The sequence below is a fragment of the Xyrauchen texanus genome, chromosome 21 (assembly GCF_025860055.1).
Source record: "Xyrauchen texanus isolate HMW12.3.18 chromosome 21, RBS_HiC_50CHRs, whole genome shotgun sequence".
In the NCBI taxonomy this organism is placed as follows: domain Eukaryota; kingdom Metazoa; phylum Chordata; class Actinopteri; order Cypriniformes; family Catostomidae; genus Xyrauchen; species Xyrauchen texanus.
In genome coordinates, this window is record NC_068296.1 from 11,775,084 (window position 1) to 11,798,671 (window position 23,588).

A 23,588-nucleotide genomic window follows, 5' to 3' on the forward strand; every position below is an offset into this window, starting at 1 on the left:
AGACATGAACTCTTGACATTTTCTCCACCAACTCCTTGAAGTATCATCCTGGGATGCTTTTTAAACAGTATTGAAGGAGTTCCCATCTATATTGGGCACTTATTAGCTGCTTTTCTTTATTATTTGGTCCAAGTCATCAATTAAATTATTATTTTTTTTAAATAAAATGTTTGTTTTATAATGAAATAATTTAATATGGTGGCACAAATATATTTTTGTCTACAAAACTAATTTCATACACTTACTCATACTCAATATTAAAATACAAAATATTTTTAAGTTCATGAGAAACATTTCAGTCAAGTGTTTCAAAAGCTGTGACTGGTAGTGTATAATAAACAGTATGTATATATATATATATGTAAAGGAATTAATGTAAAGGAGGAGGCGAGTACTGGCTTGACAATATAAATAATATTTTAATTACAAATTTAACCAAAAGGACAAACACACACACATGTTGGACAGGCGTCCGTAAATCTCTCTCTATCTGTCGCACTGCCATCTTCGGTCACCCCTTATCCCTCTCGAGGGCTAATTAGCCTCATTAGGGCCGGATATGCGGAATCACGATCTGAACCCGCCCTCCGCCCTGTCACATTCCTCCCTCATTCTCTCAAGCCGGGGAGCCCCCGGCATTACTTATGATGTTATGATGTTATCCAGGAAGCAGTTTTTACAGGCTTACAAAGCTTATAACAAAATACCAATTGTGAGACCCATCACACTTTACATAAGATAGGTAGGCCTATTTAAGTATATTTTCAATTCAATGGCTAAAGAAGTTTTTCAATGTCAGTATTCAGGAGGTGTACATTTTTGTCCAGACCCCTGCTGACGATTCATATCAATATTGTGGTCACATGGCACATTTTAAATTTCTCAGGTCACACTAGACCATAGTTCTAGATTACTCGATAATGATAAGGATTTGTGTTTTAAAATTTTTAAAGAAACAAAGCTTAGGTTGTCATTTAAACATTTCTATTTTGTTATTGTTATTTATAAATATATTTGTAAATATTGCTGAAGAAAAACACGTCGATTTAAAAATTATTTATTACCCATTCTCTGACCAAAATCTCTTCTTTTATAAAAAAAAAAACCACACATATAAAATTTATTTTATTTTTCAAAATTAATTAAATAATCAATTGAATGATTCAAATGTATTTAAAGATGACAACTGTAAGTTTATAAAATAGCAATATATAGAAAATAATATTTTTCTAGTATTAAAATTTATACTAGAGGAAGAATTGCATTTTATCCCCCCTTTATTTAATAATTTATTTAATTTTTTATGTTTTGCATTCCAGGCACTGATCTATATAGATCAGTGATTCCGGGGCCTTTTAAATGACCCGGAAGGGATTTCTGAATCACGCCCTCTTTCCCTATTCGGGCTTTCCTCCTTTTTTTTGTGGTGCTAATTATAGCTTCTCTACCGGCTTCTAGGTTCGAAGTCTAAATGTGTTAATATATAGTTTTGTAACATTATTTAAATAAATACACAATTCTCTTGAAGAGATGGATTATACAAACCAGAGTGGGTTCAGGCAGCGTAAGTTCCGTACGTGATTGTTAGCATTGCAATTTAAAGGCTTTCAGTTTCTGATAAACCGTATAAACGATCGGGGAAATTATCTGATTTAACCGGAGAACTGACTTATTATTATTATTATTTAATTTCCTGTTGACAGTATATTTATATAATATATAACATACACATTTCTTATAAAGTGAAGATTATCCGCTCTGTTGTCGTTTGGATGCTTGATTGCGTGTATTGACAGTACTTCGTATGTAAGAAGTACATTCAGGGAAGTTAATTCTCCATTATTTTCTTGATCTGGTTTCTCAGCGTTTCCCCATCTTTATTTACTGGTATGTGTTAATTAGATCATAGCGACATCGGATCACCTACATGTCAAATTATTTATAATAAGTATTAATATCAGTGAATAAACAAAAATAATCAGGTTTGTATTATAAGTATGCACTGTTAAACGTAATGTTCATATACAAAATGTTTTATACTGTACTCTTTGGAATCAGCTGAACTCAGCACAGAACTATTAGATTGGCAGTGATTTATTTACATAATGATAGCTCACTTTAATATGATTTCTTGTCTTCTAGAGCCAAAAGTCAGAATGCGAGGCACCTCGATGGACCCCAGTGACCCCAGCCCATTGTTTGACGACACCAGTGCTGGGGTGCACACACACGATCACGGTGGTGTTGGGAAAGGCCCAGATGCATATGCAGGACAGGCCTTCCTCTCAGACCCCATGTCCAATCTGGCCATGGCTTATGGCAGCAGTCTCGCCTCCCACGGCAAAGAGATGATGGACAAGAACGTATGTTATCTGCAGTTTGAGTAGAAATGATGAAGGGGTGGAAGTACATAGACCTCCGTGTGTTGTATGTGGTGAATAAAAGCATGTGATATCTCTTCCTGTGTTGAAAAAAAGGCCCTTCTTGTTTTTCCCCACAGAGGCAATTGGCTATATTTGTGAGAAAAGTATCAGAATGGGATAAGAGTATTAAAGGGATAGATTACCCAAAAATGAAAATCGTCACCATTCACACACCCTCATGTTGTTACAAACCCATATGATTTTCTTTTTTGTGGAACTCAAAAAGCAGAATGTTAGGGACTGCCATAAAACTTACAATGAAACGAGGACTGAGGCTGGAATTCTGCCTTTTGTGTCCCATAAAATAAATAAAGTCATAGAGTAAATTACAGAATTTTCCATTTTGGGTGAAAAAAATCACCATACATTGACAAAACTCCAAAGGGATAGTTAATGTTGCTTTTATTCAGAGTTTTGTCCATGTATGGTGATGGCATTAGCAAAGTTTACATTATTCTCTGTTGGAGCCTGATTATCAAATAAACAACTATATCTCTTTCTGTTCCACAGCTGGATCGATTCATCCCCATCTCTAAGTTGAAATACTATTTTGCAGTAGACACAGTATATGTTGGCAAGAAGCTTGGACTGCTGGTGTTTCCCTACATGCATCAAGTAAGACCACCATACTTTGTTCACATTGACCTGGATGTATTTATATCCACAAAGACACACACATATGATTTAGTCATTTGAAGGAATAGTTCACCTGAATATTAAAATGTTGTTATAATTTACTCACCCTCATGCCATTCCAAAGCCTTGACTTACTCTCTGCTGTTCAACTCAAAATGAGAAGTTTTTGAAAAATGTTGCAGTGACCATAGAGCATGCAATATTCATGGACTGTCCAGCTCTAATAAGGTTATAAGCACCATAAAAGTAGTCATATGACTCATGTGCTTTATTTCAAATCTTCTGAAGCCCTATGATAGCTTTGTTTGAAGAAAGTACAGAAATTTAAGTTATTCACTGATAATCTTGGTAAATGGTCTGCACTTATATAGCGCCTTTTCTAACCTTAGAGGTTACCAAAGCACTTTACACTTTGTCCCATTCACACACACTCTCACACACCGATGGCGGCAGAGCTGCCATGCAAGCCTGCCATTGGGAGCAACTTGGGGTTCAGTATCTTGCCCAAGGACACTTCAGCATTTGGAGTCATGTGGGCTGGGAATCAAAATCGCCAACCCGCTCTACCACCTGAGCCACAGCTGCCCCTTCACTGTAGCTCTCACATATCGTATCCCATGCATGAGTTGTATGGACTACTTTTATGACACATTATACTTTTGTCCTTTTTGGTGCTTGATAGCCCCTGGCAACTTCCTTTCATTGTGTGTTCTTCCAAATGTCTCCATTTGTGTTTCATGGAAGAATGAAAATTATACAGGTTTGGAACGACATGAGTAAGTAATTATATTGATGTAATCATTTTATTTTTTTTATGTTTCTGTAATCTTCTGCTCTTTATAGAATTGGGAAGTGAGCTACCAGCAGGATACACCAGTCGCCCCACGGTTTGATATCAACGCCCCTGATCTGTACATTCCTGGTATGTAAAGGAAGAATATATTTTGAATGATGAGTGCTTCAGTTCATGAGTAAATATGAATCCTTGCACTCTATTAATTCTGTTTTAAAACAAAAATGAGGTTGTTGCACATTGATCTGAAGTAAGATGTAAGTTTTTTATCACATGCATCTATTAACACCAAACACTTTGACTTTTAACTCTGGACTTTTCAAATACAAATCTTTGTCTTCATTTAGCAGTGTGCAATTTGAAAATATGAATTAAGTTGCTGCAGATTTGTTGGAAATCATGGAAATACAGTATACATTTTTGATGACATGCATTTATTAACAATGAACACATGGCCTTTTAATTGACTATAAAACCGCTAGATGTGACAGCCCCTGTTTCTGTTTGTTTTGTATTGAGATATTTGTTTTGTTCTCACTTCACAGTAATGGGTTTTATTACGTATATCCTGATTGCAGGGTTGGCCTTGGGAACACAGAACCGGTAAGGGGGACACTTCCTATCAACAGTGTGTGAATTTGTCAGTGTGTTACTTGTATAGTATTTTATTTCAAGCATTTCAACAAAGGACTTCAGTGGGATTTTAGGCTCAATTAAGTTTTTATTTTGACCACCTGTACTAAAAATAGTTTGAATGAATAATTCACGCCAAAATGAAAATCCTGCCATCATTTACTCACTCTCATGTTGTTGCAAAGTCATATGCCTTCTGAGCCACACAAAATGTTAATTCATTTCACCTTCTTTGACACACTTATCTTTCTGCTCTGTTTCCAGGTTTTCTCCAGAGATTTTGGGAATTCAGGCCAGCTCAGCCCTGGTGTGGCTCATTATTGAGGTTTTGGCTGTCCTCCTCAGTCTTTACCTCGTAACAGTTAATACTGACCTCACCACCATCGATCTGGTGGCCTTTTCTGGTTACAAATATGTTGGGTAAGACCACTGGTTATTCTTTTTTACATTAAAACATATTTGTGAACATATGGTTTTTAAAATGTTCAATGTAAACAGTTTAGCTGTTCCTGATAAGAAAAAGCTAAGAAACTTTGCATGCTGATCTATACACTGAACTTTGGAGCACCTTAGAGGACAAGGCGGGCATTTTATTCTGAAATAGTTTTGCGTGCCCTCCCAATAGTGTGCTTTCCCTCGCAATAAGTTTTGCGTTCCCTCGCAACAAGTTTTGTGTGCCCTTGGAATTGTTTTGTGTTTTCTTGCAATACATTTATCATGGTTTTACAATAGTAACCATGTTTTAAAGGTGCACTTGATTTGTTATTTTGCAATATATGTAGGAAATTATGTCCACTCACATAAAAATGAAGACTCCAGTCATATTAATGACCTTATAAAAGCGGTTTTATTCTACATGGAGAGGGTCCACACATGGGGGCTGCCATGTTAGAATCACATGACCAGCTGAATACTACTTGCTTAATCTCAGTAACTGGCCTGTTATTTGACATTTCCACTTATTGATTTAAGTTTTTATGGCTGACTGTGAATACAACATTTCTACAATTGCCTCTGAAACTGAAAACTATTGATTTTTAAATGATGCTGCATCCAAGCCGCTAGGTGTCAGTGTAACACCATATCCTAACCAGATTCACTGCAACATGCAATAAAAGGTATCTTTTCCGTGTTAAAAGAGTTTTCGTCCTATCCAGCCGCGACACAGGACGAGCGACAGGGCATTCTATTTTTGGAATGGTTTCTAGTCCTGTGACGTCGCGCCAGGCAGCGCAGTCAACAAATGGGTCTAAAATTATTCTTACTACAGTATTAATGGCGGCATCTAAATAGCCGGTTCACAACAACTTGATTTTGGCCGAGGGTGTCACACACTTACCAAATGTTGTGCTTGAGGTCTTTTTCTCCTCAGTTAGAGCTCTGTCAGACACCAGTTCAGAATGAAAGTGGGAAGACATCCTGGTGTGAGTGATTGCATACTTAACCCTGTAGGTTTGCCATTGAAAGTGTTACAGAGCTTATGTGAGAAAATCAGTTGCGTTCAATAAACGGACTGTTCCGTATGTAATTGCTCTAACATTTTATTGTCAATTATCCTAATTTTTGTGTATTAATATCACCGTGGCACGGTAACTGATAACTTGTCTCCGGAATCTTATTGCGTTGTGTCTGGTTAGGACGAGGTGTAAGTCCAAAATGACAGAAAGTCATAAGTTACTGAGTGCACATTTAACCTTTCTATTCATAGTGAAACCATAATAATTATACAGGAAAATTAAAACTATGGTAATAAAAATAATAATTTTGTGGTTATTATTGTTTTATACTACAAATAGCTTGGTATTTGTAGTAAAACCATGGTAACCACCAAAATGTCCATGGTTAATCTATAGTAAAACCATGGTTGCTACAATATATGGATACAGTATACTTCATTAAAACCATGGTTTCTGACAATATTACTACAATATATATATACAAAAAAAGCATAATTTCTGCCAAAAATTTATTACTATAGTAAAACCATTGTTAAACTATTGTATTTGTATAGTAAAACCATAATAAACCCAAAATTATTATTTTTATTACCAGTCGTTAAATTTTCCTGTTTTATCACTATGGTTTCACTACAAACATTATGGTTAAAATATTTTTATTGTACATTTATTGCGAGGGCAAAACTATTTCAGAGAAACAAATTCCCACCCTGTCCTCTAAGGGGCGCTCTGTACTGAACAACTACTCTGCACTCAATTTTAATTCTCTCCACAGCATTTAATAGATTCAGAATAAATTGCTCTTTTTACTTCCACAGTATGATAGTGGGAGTGGTAGCAGGCCTTCTGTTTGGGCGGACAGGATATTACCTCACATTGCTGTGGTGCTGTGCCTCTATGTTTGTCTTTATGGTGTGTATTGAGAGATACAGTCCTTTCCTATATGTTGATTAGATGAGTAAAGACAAGAGTGAATTCACAACAGTGCATGCATTAAAATTGGTTTAGTTCAATTTAGAGCAGTTGGGAAAGTACACAACTGCTTTTGTTTAAGTGTTAACCATCAGAAAAAACACATTTTGTGTTGCATTTCTCTTAAAAGGCCTCTCAGCTTCTATGTATAGGAACTTTTTGGTTCACAATATTTTATTTACACTTGCAATTGTTTTTAATTTACTTCTGTTTTAAAGGGATAGGTTAAGACATAATGTACATAATGTGCCCTCATGTCGTTCCAAAGCCGTATGACTTTCTTTAATTGTCATATTTCATGTCTTCTGAAAGCATACGACAGGTTTTGGTCTGAAACAACTCAGAATTTCAGTCATTTTCAGTTAATATCTTGAAGTCTGTTGCGCATACATGAGTGCTATGAGAGAAGCTCATTCAGGAGTGGCTTGCATGTTCATGCAAGAACTTTAAAGGGGTCATGTCATGAGAAATCAAATTTTCCTTGGAATTTTGACATATAAGAGGTCTTTCTACTATAACATACTGAAAATTTCAGAATTCAAAACTTAATCCCCAATGCAATAAAAGCATTCATTGAAACCAAGCTACAAAAATGCGTTGTTCTCTACTTCCGTGACTACCATACGTAACTAGGGGTACATTAATTCAAAAAGCATCAGTGCCAACATTACATAATTTTTCCCTTGACCCCGCCCACTGGTGCTTCAGTTCATAAAATGAGAGAGATCAGGACGAACAAGCCTCACTATTCCTGAACACCGAAGGGGAACCATCTGGACTATTTTTAATTATGTTTGTATTTTTGCACAACACAGACATCTTTGACCGCTTAATACATATCTTGGACCTCATTTAAAAGACGCGGTGTCACAAGTTACATCTCTGAAGAGGAGAAGCCATTCTGTGTCATTCAGCTGCTACCTCTTGCTGTTTTTAGCACAAATGCGGCATGGACCCGTTATCTGGGGTATTTTTAATTGTTGGTGTATGTAAACATGGTCTAGATGGATGTCTTTGACCATTTTGATGCATTCTTGGGATGTGTGTGTCTAGTACAACGTGCAAGACTATGAATGTGCATTTTTTTTTGGCTCAGATCTGAGTGGATTGCTTGTGAACCAGTCATAAAACGATGATGTTAGCCAATCAGAACAGTGGGCATTTATGTTGGAGTTTTAAGGAGGCACTTAGGCCAAAACCGAGCATTTAGACAGAGGGCCAGAGACAGGGTGGAAAATGATCATATATTATTAAATGATCACTGTTTTAATGCAAAAAAAAAAAAAACCTGTTACTAACATTATCAGTGGACCTCAGGGAAGATAATAAAACTATAAAAAGAGCATTTCATGACCCCTTTCAGACTTTCACTGAAAATTACTTAAATTCAGGGATGTTTCTCATGACACGAATTACGTGGACTACTTTTATGATACTTTTGTATCTTTATTTGGCTTTAAAGTGTGTCATTAGTAACTGCCATTGTACTGAAAAAATTGAAAGACATATTCATTTAAAAAAATTCCTTGTTTTATGTTCCACATAAGAAAGAAACTTATATGGGTTTGGAATGACATGAGGGTAAGTAAATCATGAGTTTTATTTGGGGGTGAACTTTTCCTTTAAGCATTATACATTTGTGCCATTTCCAAAGCATAACTACATATTTACATTGTGTTTAGAAAATGTAAGTGGCACTTGCCTGTGCAAAGACATGGCTAGAGTGTATTTCAAGTTCATTCTCTCAGTGGACATGGTTCTCTAATTTGTCATGTACTTCTACTTAATTCAGTTGAGCCTGTATTTTAAATCGAAAAATCAAATTTTGTAGTGAAATTTCACATCGACATCTTTCTTTTTTTATGACAGATTCGGACACTACGGTTAAAGATCCTGTCTGAGGCAGCCGCAGAGGGACGATTAGTACGAGGAGCAAAGAATCAGTTGCGAATGTATCTAACTATGGCCATTGCCGCTGCACAGCCTGTATTTATGTACTGGCTAACCTTTCATCTGGTCAGATAGGACCTGGATTTGCCGCAGAGGAACAGCCATATTATTTCTACCACTGCAGTCACAAACGAAAGATCTTCTTCCTTAGAGAAATAAGCCTATTTGCACACTTATAATAAAACTATGGACGTGCATTGTGCAGCATCACAGCACAATATTATGTATCTGAACTCTGATTGCCCAGCTGTCTTTTGTATGTTTTATGTAAATTTCTAGGGATTATCATTGGCTTTTGTTTTGTATAATGTAAGTGTATTTTTTTTTTTTTTTTTATGTAAATGTGTGTTTATGTCTGAAAACAAGGAATGTTGTCCATATGCTCTGCTCTGACTGTCCCAGTCTGCTACGGTTGAACACCTGCTGTCAGCTTGGAAAAAAAAAAGCAGAGACAGTACCTGAAATATAATTGACTGTTTGCTGACTGCTAACTTAATGAAACTGGCTCTGTATGACGTGCATTGTGTACATGTATTGATTTATTGTGATTTATTTTAAACTAGTAAACTACTCTGTTCTTATAGCATCATTTGTGTGGCAACAAGAACAGAGTTTTAAGGTTAGACAAATACATGCTTGACTTACATTTTATAGAAATGTACTGCACATGCAGGATTAACCTGCTTTAAAATGTCTTGTACAAACAGTCCTACATTTCAGGTCAATTTGTTCCATGATTTGGAATTGAAATAAAGATTTTCTGTTTTGAATGGAAGGCTAGTTTGTATTTTACTATATAAGTAATAATATATCTTTCCATTTCTCCTTACAAAAATAAGAGAAGTTCTACACTCTGAAAGCAAACTTTTCAGGCAAAAGCCTTCCTCAGTGTGTTACGTCAAATCTTATTTGGTCTTGAAAATTCCCTCATGTCCTCAACCTCTTGCTGGTGAGGACTTAAATATTGGTCTTACTGCTTCAGAAAAACATGGGCACCACTAGAGTTTTATGGATTAGTTTTATGCTGCCTTTATGTTCTTTTTGGAGCTTAAAAGTTTTGGATTCTATTGACTTGCATTATGTATAAAAACATATCTATGAAAATATCTTCATTTGTTTTTTGCGGAAGAATGTCATGAGATTGAGATGGCATGAGGGTGAGTAAATGATGAGAGAATTATAATTTTTGGGTGAACTATCCCATTTAAGTTATTTCTCCTCCACTAGTGCCACCAAACAGAATTGCATGTATATACACATTGGCGGCCAAAATAATGTAAAGATGTTTCGGATTGAAATTGGTAGCCTACTTTGATTCACCAAAGTGGCATTCAACTTATCACAAAGTATAGTCTGGACATTACAGCACCATCATTATTTGAAAAAATACATTTTTGATCAAATCTAGACAGGCCTCATTTCCAGCAGCCATCAATCCAACAACTTTTCCTTGAGTAATCATGCTAAATTGCTAATTTGGTACTAGCAAATCACTTACGCATCAAACACAGTTGAAAGATATTTGGTTCATTAAATTATGCTTAACGTTGTCTTTGTGTTTGTTTTTGAACCACTGTATGCAATAGGCTGACATGTCTGAAGGTCAATATTAGGTCAAAAATGGCAAAAAAGAAACAGCTTTCTCTAGAAACTCCTCAGTCAATAATTGTTTTGAGGAATGAAGGCTATGAAATTGCCAAAAAACAGTATATTTCATACAAAGCTGTACACTGCAGTCTTAAAAGACAAACGACAATGGGCTCTAACAAGGACAGAAAGAGATGTGGAAGGCCAGATGTACAACTAAACACGAGGATAAGTACATCAGAGTCTCTAGTTTGAGAAATAGACACCTCACATGTCCTCAGCTGACAGCTTCATTGAATTCTACCTGCTCAACACCAGTTTCATGTACAGCAGTTAAGTGAAGACTCATGGTTGCAGGGGAAGAATTGCAAAGAAAAACACTTTTGAAACAGAAAAATAAAAGGTTAAAGTGGACAAAGAATCACAGACATTGAAAAAGAAAATCCTCCACGTGCCATGACAGCTTTTTAGATCCTTGGCATTCTAGCTGTCAGTTTGTCCAGATAATCAGGTGACATTACATCGTCTTGTTCAGCAAATCTCACACACCATACAGTCTAGCTGATCCCACAAAAGCTCAAAGGGTTGAAGATCCATAACACTCTTTTCCAATTATCTGTTTTCCAATGTCTGTTTTTTTGCCCACTCAAAAAACATCTTTTTTTGTTTTTCTGTTTTAAAAGTGGCTTTTTCTTTGCAATTCTTCCCATAAGGCCTGCACCCCTGAGTCTTCTCTTTACTGATGTACATTAAACTGGTGTATGTATATATATAAAATGATTCAAAGTTACATCCTAGGATGCACTGGGTGTTTTGGGTCTTTCAACATTATACACCCTCGCTCAGGCGACCAAGCCAGGGTTGATCAGTCCCTGGCTTGTGTCTCAGCAGCATTGGTTCACGATTCACTCCTCCAGATCCAAAGCCATCTGGAGGCCCTCTCCGCAGCCTCTGTGGTAGACTTGATGGCTTTCCTTTATGCAGCCCCAGTGATGCCAAGAGTGTAGACTTTGAAGTGGGGTGTAGAGGCTTTGCTGGCCACTCATTGTGCAATGGACTCACAGCATGCATTCCAGCCTCTTCTCTAGCACTGATACACCAGCTCATGGTACTTGGACCGTTTCTGCTCATTTGCTTCTTACATACGGTCCTCCCAGGGAACTGTCAACTCTATCAGGACCACCTGCTTTGAAGAGGCTGATGTTAGCACCACATCTGTCCTTAACGATGTTGCCATAATGTGGTCTGTGAACTTGAGCTGCCTCCCCAAGCTGACCTGCAGGTCCCAGTCTGACGCAGAGGTGAGCAGATTGGCTGCTGATATGGGCTGTGACTATATATATAGAGTGTTTCACCCAGGCACATACAAGCTAGAACTGCCTGAAATCCACCCCTTTTTGTGGAATAATTGACAAGCACCATCCCATCAGTGTGCATTAGTTTAAATGTGAATTGATTGTACTGCTGATACTAATAGTGCTTCTGAGTCACGTTTTCTGGTCCCATGGAAACCAAGAAGTAATTGCGTTCAAATAAATAAAGGTGAGCGTGATTCTGAGGTTTAGCTCAAAAATATTTTTTTTATTCCACTGAGGGTTAGGTTAAATGTTCACTCAGAATTTCCTCATTTAAAAAGTTTTATTTCTTATGAAATTAATACACATTTTAAAACAAATGTATAAAACACTGACCACTCATGTAAGATGTGTTCAGTCATATCAGTAACCATATTAAAGCTTTTTTTATTCTACATGGGCGCCTCATCGGAGCAGCCATGTTAGCATCACATGACAAGCTAAATACTACTCGCTTAATCTCAGTAACTGCTTTGTTATTGGACAATTGCTTTCATGGATCAAATTAACCCAGGTTTACTGTACATAGTGAATTTGTACAATGGCATTGGAAAATGAAAACTACTGTGTTTGAATGATGCAGCATCCAGGCCACTAGGTGTCAGTGTAAGCCAACGCATGCTACTTTGACATACTCCAAATATTTACTGAGTGCAACTTTAAGGGTTGGGGTTTGGGAGTAGAGTTAAAATATGTATTAACTGTATTACATAATTTACAACTAAAATAACAACTCGCTTTTGGCACCATTTCGTGTACATTTCACCTGGAAACTGGAGCTCACATGTGCCCATACGTTCAACTTCCAATTTCAGCCACTGAGGTAAGTAGTTAACACTGACTGGTTTTAGTAGGATACATTTTAACTTATAAAAAGTTACACACATCAGCTTTAATTGGGCCCTTTAAAAACCAATGCCATTTCAATGCAATTTTGGTACATAGACTTTAATAGATCCACACTCTAAAAACTCAAGAAACAGCAATCATTAGATCATCAGCATAATCCCAAGGACGCTTGTCTCTTCTGAGCATCGTGTCAGCTGGGTATGGAAAATCTTTTAAATGTAACAGACGGGCAATGGTTTTATCAACCTGGATTATTAAATGGTTTGGAATTCACAGTTTTCGACAGTCCATGTACAGTAACCTGAGAAACTAGACGAGGGTTTACTATAATTTTGTAGTTGTTGAAACTGGAGGGTATTCGATCAACAAAATGTTTACTCCCCATATATTGTTCCAATCTTTCCTCTCATACTCTATTTGAGCCTTGCATTGAACGGGAATACATTATTCTCAAACTCAAAGCCCACATCAGCACCATACATATTCTCAAGCTCAGGCAAGTGTTCTGTCCAGGTTTTCATCTTCAGCGGCAGAATGAGTTCATCAATATCATGTAGTGTCACATAGTGACTTTGATACATGTAATGAAATACGCAGTCATTAAGTGCAGGAATTTGATAATAGTAATGCAGTTCACCTGGCGATTGACTTTTCTGAAACCCTTTGGACACCTTGATGTAGTCTGTAACCCATAATTGGATGATCTCCACGAAGCTGTTGTTCACATAATCGTCAAAAACTTTCAGTGTCAGCATCACAGTTGATTTTTCCGTCATATTATATCATTTTTCCCTACAGCAAAAAATATATAAATAATACAAATAAAAATACAATTGAAATGATAATGAAGCTTATCAGTTATACGTGTCTGTTTACTCTGTACCAAGATATCAGTATAGGTATTGGGGTTGTTGACATGAAATACTTTTGGGAAGTTGATGTGTCTATGTCATCTAAAACTATTTTAAATGGCACTTTGCTAATTTGTTCACAATTATTATGCATGCAGCTTTAATTATATTAATTGAGAGACAACTGGAATATTTATTTTAAATACACACCACAGGATAATTTAAAATGAACTAATTAAGGAAAAAGGTGATACAACTGGTGAAAAACTTAAAAGAAACAGATAGATATTTTAGGTAATATATTTTTTTATTATTGATGTTGATGTTGACTTAAAAAATCCATAGACACTTTTTGTGTCAACTTCCATTAATGTTTAAAATAAAATAAAAATAAAAATTCTGTCATTATTTAATCTTAATGATTTTCTGACTTCCTTGCAATATGCCCAATATTAGGGAGTGACAACCTCAGTCACATAAACAAAAATATGAAATGAAAGTAAGTGGTGACTGAGACTGTCATTTCCTTATGTGTTCTATGGAAGAAAGAAAGTCATATGGGTTTAGAACAACATTACGGTAAGTTAGTAGTGACATCATGTTGTGATCTCAAGGTGATTTGGTGGTGAGTCTGTTATGTTTGTGGCGTGTTATGTTTTCTCTATGTGTTTCCATGTTTGTTTATGTGGCCATGTGCTCATCGGTGCTGCAGGGTTTCTCCACAGGGTTGGCAGGCTAATTATCATCATTAGCTTCACCTGTTCCTTATTTTCTCTTCCCTATATTTTGCTCTCGTGTTACTGTCTTGTGCCAGATTGTGTTGTGTGTTCGCCATGCAGTCAGCCTCTGTCAGTTGAGTGAGTGAGTGAGTGAGTGAGTGAGTGAGTGAGTGAGTGAGTGAGTGAGTGAGTCTCCCAGATAATTCCTCCTCATTATTACCAGTGCTCACCGGTCACCTATCACCTACCTTCTCTTCTACTGCTGTCACAGTATTAATTGTCCACAATTATCTTCTGTTGGATTCCCCTCAGCCCCAGTCTGCAGCCTCTGTCGCTCTGCTCCATTTCCAGAGGCGCCAACCTCTGAATCACGCTCATCACAAATTATGCAAAGGGGATTACTTCCTGGTTTCAATGTAGGATCCGAATACAGAGTTGCATTTACATTTACATTTATTAATTTGGCAAATGGTTTTATCCAAAGCGACTTTTAAAAGAGGAAAACATACGCGAATCATCTTAAGGAGACAGTGGTATGAAAAGTGCCATATTACAAAATTTCACTAGCATCAGAATAGTATTCAAATCAGATTAAAATGTAACAAGAATGTTTTATTTTTTTTAGTGTCTGGTTAAGTGCTCATGGAAAATATGTGTTTTTAGGCATTTTTTGAAGACAGAAATTGAGTCAGCTTCATGGATGGAGTTGGGAAGGTCATTCCACCAATGTGGTATGATGAAAGTCTGGGAAAGTGTTTTGATTCTCTTTGTGTTGGTACAACAAGGTGACGTTCCTTAGCCGACCGCAGGCTTCTGGTGGGCGTGTAGCTCTGCAGAAATTATTTTAGGTATGCTGGAGCAGACCCAGTGACTGTTCTGTATGCCAGCATCAAAGCCTTGAACTTGATATGTGCATCAACTGGCACCCAGTGAAAGGAGAAAAGGAGTGGTGTAACATACGCTCTCTTTGGTTGATTAAAGACCAGAAATGCTGCTGCATTCTGGGGTCTAATTGCACATGCAGGGAGGCCTGCAATGAGAGCGTTACAGTAGTCCAGTCTAGTTATGACAAGTGCCTGAACAAGAAGTTGTGTGGCATGTTCAGAGAGGAAGGGTCTTATCTTCAGCTTTAACAAATTAATGCACACCTAGGGTCGTGGATTATCCCTTACATTATCATCTTTATTTGAGGGCCTTACTCAGCAGTTGTTCATATTTGTGATTAATTGCAATTATCTTGATTAATTAATCAGCATTTAATTTTAATGACAGCTCTAATTGGAACACAAAAACACAATTAAATTGATGTAAGAAAAAACTCAGGACCGCAATAACATCTGAAAAACAACACCTCCATCATCAACTCTCATCCAGTTCATACAGATTCAGCTTGTAATATGGTACGAAAATGGTTATTTCAAAAGTGAATTCAAAATGTAATAAATGTTTATTGTAGCTATGTTATGCAATAACAATGAATTGCATGCACACACCTATCTGTCCCTGCACTTCCTGCAATTCGGCACAGATTTGACCAGATATTTAATTGATTAATACAGTTAAACAAGACAGTTAAAAGAAGCCTAAATTGTGAGGCATAACTATAGTATTTTTTTTTACATACAACAGCAATTTGAGACAGAAAACCTAAATTAACACTTTACCTCTCGAAAATATTCAGACAGAACTGGGCATTCACCAAAAAAAAATTAAAAACATTTTTTAGCCCATCATCCCTGAGGTATTTCATGTACAGTACAGTAATGATGATTACGACTATGAACATTTCCGGTACGTATTTACAGCATGTTTGAATTTCCATCAAACGTTTCCATTTTGTCCTTCTTTTAGCAACCCTTTAACTATGGGCAGTTTTTTTTATAATTCCTAATGGTCTTGCAGTGAATTTCAAGTGTCTCCTTCAAAGCTGCTTATCAAAATCTTGTCATAATGAGAAATGCTGCTGTTAGATTTCTGATTTGTTCTATTTGGTATAGGGGTTATTCAAGACACATAAACGTGTCAAAACTTTAAAAAAAATAAATAATAATAAATACAAGTCAGGACTATCCTCACTGTCTTTGCTCTGAGATAAATATAACTTTAAATCCAACAGCCGTAACCCAACACACAATTAAACGAACATTGCTGCAGTCATTCCTTTGAAGTATGTAGAAATCAGTCCCACTGTAATCATTTCAAATTTGATCAAAGGGAATTAAGAATGTTGCCAATGTGATAACTTCTTTCAGCTTAGCAGGTTGTATCTTTATAGTGTTGGGTGAAGGATCCTGTCTCAAGGATGTAGGTAATCTTATCTGGTTTGCTTCAGGACCCAGATAAGTAATTAATTAAGTGACAACCCAACACAATACCAAAATGGTTTCATCAACTGCATCATGCAAAACTTGAGCATTAATATTAATTAACTATTCATTAATTAATATGAATTATATATCTTATTATATCTTGTCTCTGCTTTTTGTGACTGTATCAGAGCAGACTTGCAATTCATTTTTGTGTCGTGACTCATGACCCACCAGTAGCTCCTTAAATAGGCAATCTACACTAAAGCTTTAGGTTTCAGATGTCTATGGTCATATGACTAGAAACCACTATAGTGTGGTTGGATTAAAAAGTGATGTGAGCTACCGCAACTTTTCTTCTTCTTTTTTTTCCAAATTAGAAGCATTCTGAACTAGTCCAGTTTCTTTTGCACACTGAAATTAATGTATGGTCCATGTGAGGTCTCAAACACCTGATGGTTGGAATTTACTTCCATGACTTACAGCACATGTCATGTAATGTCACTGTGGAATGGTCCCATTCAAACTTCAGTCCATTGCTAGGAACAATATGGACAGCTAAAGGATTGCCCCTTACAGAGTCTGAAACTGCAAACTTCCAAGTACCAGAATCTTTACATTTAACCAAGCTACACCATTCATATAACTCATTGTCAAGAGTCAGAACTGGTCATGCCTATACACAAAAATCCAATTTCCAAAAACAAATTTTCCAATGTGACCCATATGGCAATTTAGAACCATTTTCCTTGACCAAGCAGGTACAATTTATGTGAGATCATGGAGAAAAAAAAGTTGGTAGCACTGCAAAGTCAATAGACATGCATTATACTGCATTCATAATGTCTCGTAATAAACCCTATAATAACGTCTCATAAATAATTATACTGTTATTATATATAATAAACCCTATAATAACTTCTCATATATAATTATACCGTTATTATACATTATAAGACTTCCCTTATTCATATATACAGTACTGTGCAAAAGTCTTAGGCACTTTATACTTTTCACAAAAACATTTGTCTTCAAACAGTAATTTTATATTTTCTGCTTATAGTTTATGAGTAGGAAATATACATTTTTGATTTCAACATTCCTTTGCAAATAGAATTCAATAGAAGAACATGGAGGCCAACAATACATGGTATGGCCCCCACAGAGCCCGTATCTCAAAATCATTGAGTCTGGGATTACATGCAGAGACAGAATAAATTTAGACAGCCTAAATAGATAGAGGAACTGTGGCAAGTTCTCCAAGAAGCTTGGAACATCCTACCTGCTAACAAACAAGAAAAACTGTTTCAAGGTGTACCTAGGATAATTGGTGCTGTTTTGAAAGCAACGGTTGTTACACAAAATATTGATTTAGCTTTTTTATGTTTCTGGACTTTGTATGATGTTAATTTATAAATGAAAACTATTTATGGAATTATTTCTGAAGCATCCTCACTAAGCAACATTTTTCAAAAGTGCCTAAAACGTTTGAACAGTACTGTATGTTTAAGAGTATAATGCATTATAAAACAAGCATCATCCAATTTTAATACAGCAGAAGCTAATAAAGTTAATTGTGTAAGAGATGTCATGAAAAAGCAACATAGTGCATACATTCAAAAAGCTTTATTACAGTGATCATTTTCCTGTTTTTAAGTAAAGCTACAAAAGCAATATCTTCTTATAAACAGCCATAACATAAACGTCTAATAAACAATACATTAGAAGTCATACAACTTATACAATGGAAGTATAAAATAAGTGGTGTCAGGAGCACAACCTCTCCCTCAACGTCAGTAAAACCAAGGAGCTTGTAGTGGACTTCTGGAAGAAAGACAGAGAACACAGCCCCATCACCATTAATGGAGCACCGGTGGAGAGAGTCAGCAGCTTCAAGTTCCTCAGTGTCCACATTACGGAGGAACTCACATGGTCCGTCCACACTGAGGCCATTGTGAAGAAGGCTCACCAGCGCCTCTTCTTCCTGAGACGGCTGAGGAAGTTTGAAATGAACCACCACATCCTCACACAGTTCTACACCAGCACTGTAGAGAGCATCCTGTCTGGCTGCATCACTGCCTGGTACGGCAATATCACCGCCCACAACCGCAAAGCCCTGCAAAGAGAGATGCGAACTGACAGACACATCATCGGAGGTGAGCTTCCCACCCTCCAGGACATATGTAACTGGTGGTGTGTGAAAAAAGCTTGGAGGATCATCAGAGACTCCAGCCACCCGAATCATGGGCTGTTCTCACTGCTTCCATCAGGCAGGCGGTATCGTAGCATCAGGACCCGCACCAGCCGACTACATGACAGCTTCTTCCCCCAAGCAATCAGACTTTTGAACACTTGATCTCTCACTATCAATAATCAGCACTGCACTTTATTAATCTATTATCTCACACTGGACTGTCATAATTATATTCTCCACAATACAACTACTGCATATACATTTTTTATATACTCTTATTTAATTTTTTATTGTATGTGTATTCTATATTGTGTGTATTGTTTACTGTACATTGTATATTATTGTTGTGTTGTGTAAGTATGTGTACATTTGATAAGTAAATTGTGTTGTGTAAATACTGTATGTTGTTTATTGTAAATTGGTAAATGTCTCGTCACTGTCATGACTGCTATGTTGCTTGGAACTGCACACAAGACTTAAACCTACTGTTGCACTTGTGTACATGGTAGTGTGACAATAAAGTGATTTGATTTAATCCCTTTGTGTTGTCAGTATCTTTCCTAGATTGTTTTTTGGTGTGAAGTACCTTATAACTCACACTCTCTGCCTAGTTGGTCCTGTCTCGTGTATCTGTTTGGTTGCCCATCTCTGCCCATGTGTCGGGAGTATGGTTGCCAAATAAATTTGTAATAACTGCTTAATTACCAAAAGTGTATAGGGTTTTTTGTTATTGTTTTCACTTTCATAAATCATAAATCATATTTTTATGATTATAAGTTTAATGTCACAGGATATATATTTCTTTGTTTATTACAAGACATATATATTCATACAAATGACTACTATATCACGTTGATTTTCTGTGTGACAAATTATCAGTATTCCATATGCGTGTACATGTGAATGTTCATATGAAACATGCTATTTCTTACTCAAGGTGGCGCTGATGCAACAGTGATTGACTTGATTTAAATTTGACATTGCTATTTGATGAAGAAGCAATGAGGAAGTAAACTATAGCAAGTGTAACACAAGAATAGTATGATTTGGCAAATGTAAAATAAAGTTGTGTCTCTATTTAGACTCAAAAAGTACCTGTAACTTACGTGTAGCTTATGTGTTATATGTAACTCAATGTGTGTTTGACAGCCAGTTGTGTCTCATGAAATTTCAGTGTGGAAGAAATCAATCCTGTTCTAGATTTGTTGTATCATCTCTTTCATATTTGAAAAATAAAACATCAAAATATATTCTATTATATTATTTTCTAATTATATTGGATTTCTTTTTTTATTTTGTTTAAAATTCAACAATATGTGGGCATTTTGTAGATCTAGTTGTGATAAATATATAGATATAAGCGCAGAGTCTCTAAAGACCAGAGTATGTAATACTTTTGCGGAAACACATGCATTTAAGGGTTAATAGAGGCAAACTTACCTGTCTGCTGTTTAATGGAAAATAAAGGCTGCTGACTAGCGTCCTATTCATTATCAAATGCGGAATATATGCTGAAAAAGACATGTCTTCATGCAAGTAAATAATTTTTTTATAACAATGCATGCAAATGTGAGAGATTATCAACCAAGTGGCCAGTGACCACAAGGGGGCCTCAGCACACCTCCAAGGAACTCAAGATGACTTCAAATAACTTAAACCAAAAAACTGCAAAGAAATCAAGATTAGAACCCCCTGAAGGTCCTCTAGACGTCCTTTAAAGGAGACTCAGATACACTTTTGTACTCCAGGAGTTTCAATATACATATATTTCATGATTGCCTTGGAAAAAAAAATCCTTTGGGGTTATAGAAGGAACCGTTGATGGTCTTTAGAGTTCTTGCAGGAACAGAGAGTAAGTTTATCAGAGAATGGAACGGATACTTGGAGGTTCTCCAGAATACCTATAAATCCACTGTCCATACGCCTGCATTTTCCGAAGATGGTGGACCAGCCTAGACAAGAAAACTTGCAGGCGAAGAGGCTTGGATGGGTGAAGAGGACTAACCTAACCCTAAGTAATGAATCCTGTTCTAGATTTGTTGCATCATCTCGTTCCTATATGAAAAATAAAACAGAAAAATATATTGGAATATATTCTATTATTTTCTATTTGTGTTGGAATAAAAAAAAATATCTGGGAATTTTGTAGATCCATTTGTGATAGAAAGTGCCGAGTCTCTAAAGACTCGAGTATGTAATATTATATCAATTTGTGAAACATTCTCAGATATTTGTGTTTGTGACTCTAAAATACAGGATAAACGCCATATTTCTGAATGCAATTTCTTTCCATAATTATGGGACAATTCCTTGTTTTACAGGACATTTGGCATATTTCATTAATTCATTTGACCTGATACTGCTTCAGAATGAGGGTGACTCTCTCTCTCCACTCACTGTCATACATTCCCTCAGTCGATGATGGCAGTGACAACGGTTGTCAGGGGCAGGGAATAGTAGAATTCAAGTAATAATGCACCAATTACAACAAAGAATCTCCAGTCTTAAAACAGCATCCAATACAGTTAAAGGGAAACTAACACGACAGTAGATCATGGACTTCTGAAGCAGCAAAAGCAGTGGGTATATCAAGGGTATATGCAAATATTGATCCATAGAAGCGCAAACAGACCTGGGAAAAAAAGCGTGCAGTGTATACATGTGTGGCCCAGACTACACCACTGCTTACAGTATACCTGCATTTTGTGTAGACGGTAGACCAGCCTTGACAAGAAAATCTTGCTGGCGAAGAGGCTTGGATGAGCCACCTGCTCTCCAGCATTCTGGAAAGCATCATTCAAAACACAACAATGTTACATGGTGACCAGCCATGCTGGTCATGCAAGGTTTTTCACAATATGCAGCATTTTCACAATTTGTTTTTAGATCAGTAATATTAAATTTGACAAAAATGACTGCACACACTGAAGTTACCTTTTTTAAATGAAGTTTTTAGTTTCACATTATGATTTCCATGCTGTTCAGTCATATGCATGTTTTGATAATGCTAGGAAAATATCAGTGAGGAAGAGTTCCTTTACCCAAACTCCCGCTCTGAAACTATACAGACAATGGCATAACTGGTTGGCAGTAGCGTGTCCAGACTTTTTTGATTCGACCCATATGGGGCAGACTTATTTGAAGGTGGCATGAAAAAAAAAGATACAAACATTTTCAGAAATTGCAATAGTCGATTGTTATTTAGTTAAATAATTGATTAATGTTAATTGTTAATTTTTTAAAAAACAGAAGACTCCAGATATCATGTATTTTTTTCAGTATGATTTGTATGTATATCTTAAAACTGCATACATGTTATGGACACTGCTTATATAGTTACTGTCTCTTTAAGAACAGTGAATTACATAACACTGAACACAGAGTAGTTCTGTGCAATTTTGGGGAGTTTTAGGCTACATCCTAACTTAACAGACAGCATTTGTGTATGAAGGTACCTCTGTAATCTGGTTTCCTAGCCAATGCTCCGTCACATCATTGCTAGGATTCCAGCATTCATTAAGTTCAACCAAACCACAAAGGTCTAATAATCTAGAACAAAATCAAGAGTTTTGGCAATAACAACCGTATTTTAAGAACTACAATACTACTTTCTTGCTAAAAATGGAATCAAAAGTTTGAAAAAGTGACACCCCCTTATTAAAGGCCTATTTGACAAAATCCATCTGTCTTTTTATATATTATTCCAGGGGTTATCAACGGGTACGTTCAAAGGATACCAGGGAGCGCTGAAAGCAAATTAATAGAGAGGGGGGCATTGGTTTACAAATCGGGGGTGTTAATTAGTCCTAATAATCAAATCTCTCGTCAAATTCCTCTTTGCATTAAAACGTTTATCTTGACTTTTTTTCTAATGTGCTGCAGGTTTTGTGAATTATGAATTGTATGCCATTACTTTGAAGTGTTGTGTTGTGTTGTTGGTGTATTGGTTTGTATTAGATTACAGTGACTTCAAAATATTGGGAGTCTGTAGTTTTGATTAGTTTTGTTATGCTGTTCATTCAAGTTAGTGAGATAATATTTAGACACATTTGTACCACGGTTCATCTGATTTTGAAGTCTAGCGACGCATCTGAAGAATCTGGTTTAGCAGCGTCAAATACACAGGCGGAGGCACAACCTTGGCTAATGCACCTGTATGGCTCTGTAGATTGATACAGCTCAATGGACAGAGCGGCGCGAGTGGGTGTTCATCAAAAAAAGGTTGACAACCACTGTGATAGCCTGTGCTCATGATGGAGTGGTACTGAAGCAACGGAAATGCTTATGCCCTGACTTTCAGAAAAACAAATGCTCCCTTGGGGTGGGCAAATCGCTCCGCTTCACTTCTATTCCACCACGCTCCTGTAACGTGAGTCATGTTTTATGATCGGGGCAATTGGTACCACAGTTGGCTACCATGTGTATTGTAATAATATGTATTGTGTATATGTGTATGTGTATTGACATAATGTCGCACAGTGTGCCATGGCGATACCAATGCGTTCATATCATACAGTCTGACAAGCAACAATATTAAAGGACTGTATAAATCTTACAGTGTATAGCAGGCTTTAGAGAGATGAAGCTACCAAGGCATGATGTAGTTATATCAAGTAGGCTATTGTTGTATTGTTTTTTATAAATATAGGCTATAAGAAGAAGATTAAAAATTGAAAGGCATTAATAGCCAAAACATGATTATGATAAAGAACTTGCAGTTTACAAGGTTCATGGCATCATGGCCAGAATAAGATGATGAAATAAGCAGAAGGATATTACATTACAGTTTTTGTCTAGTTTACAGGGCCGAACATGGATAGAAGAGAGTACTGGCCTGTTCACTTCAAGCACTTTTGAAGGGAC

The 23,588-nt window shown here is 36.5% G+C and overlaps 1 protein-coding gene across 2 annotated transcripts; it reads left to right on the forward strand.

The window, feature by feature from the left end:
* Positions 1–1,401: 1,401 nt before the first annotated feature.
* On the forward strand, positions 1,402–9,626 carry yif1b (Yip1 interacting factor homolog B (S. cerevisiae)). 2 transcript variants are annotated; one of them, XM_052152579.1, is made up of 8 exons: positions 1,402–1,573; positions 2,143–2,363; positions 2,934–3,038; positions 3,903–3,981; positions 4,398–4,455; positions 4,750–4,905; positions 6,761–6,854; positions 8,784–9,626. In XM_052152579.1, exons 1-8 carry the CDS (start codon positions 1,531–1,533, stop codon positions 8,937–8,939), a joined length of 912 nt encoding a protein of 303 aa, XP_052008539.1. In that variant the 5' UTR covers positions 1,402–1,530; the 3' UTR covers positions 8,940–9,626. The 2 variants fall into 2 exon arrangements, with proteins under 2 accessions (XP_052008539.1, XP_052008540.1); XM_052152580.1 differs by having other exon boundaries at positions 1,402–1,564.
* The last annotated feature ends 13,962 nt before the right edge of the window (positions 9,627–23,588 follow it).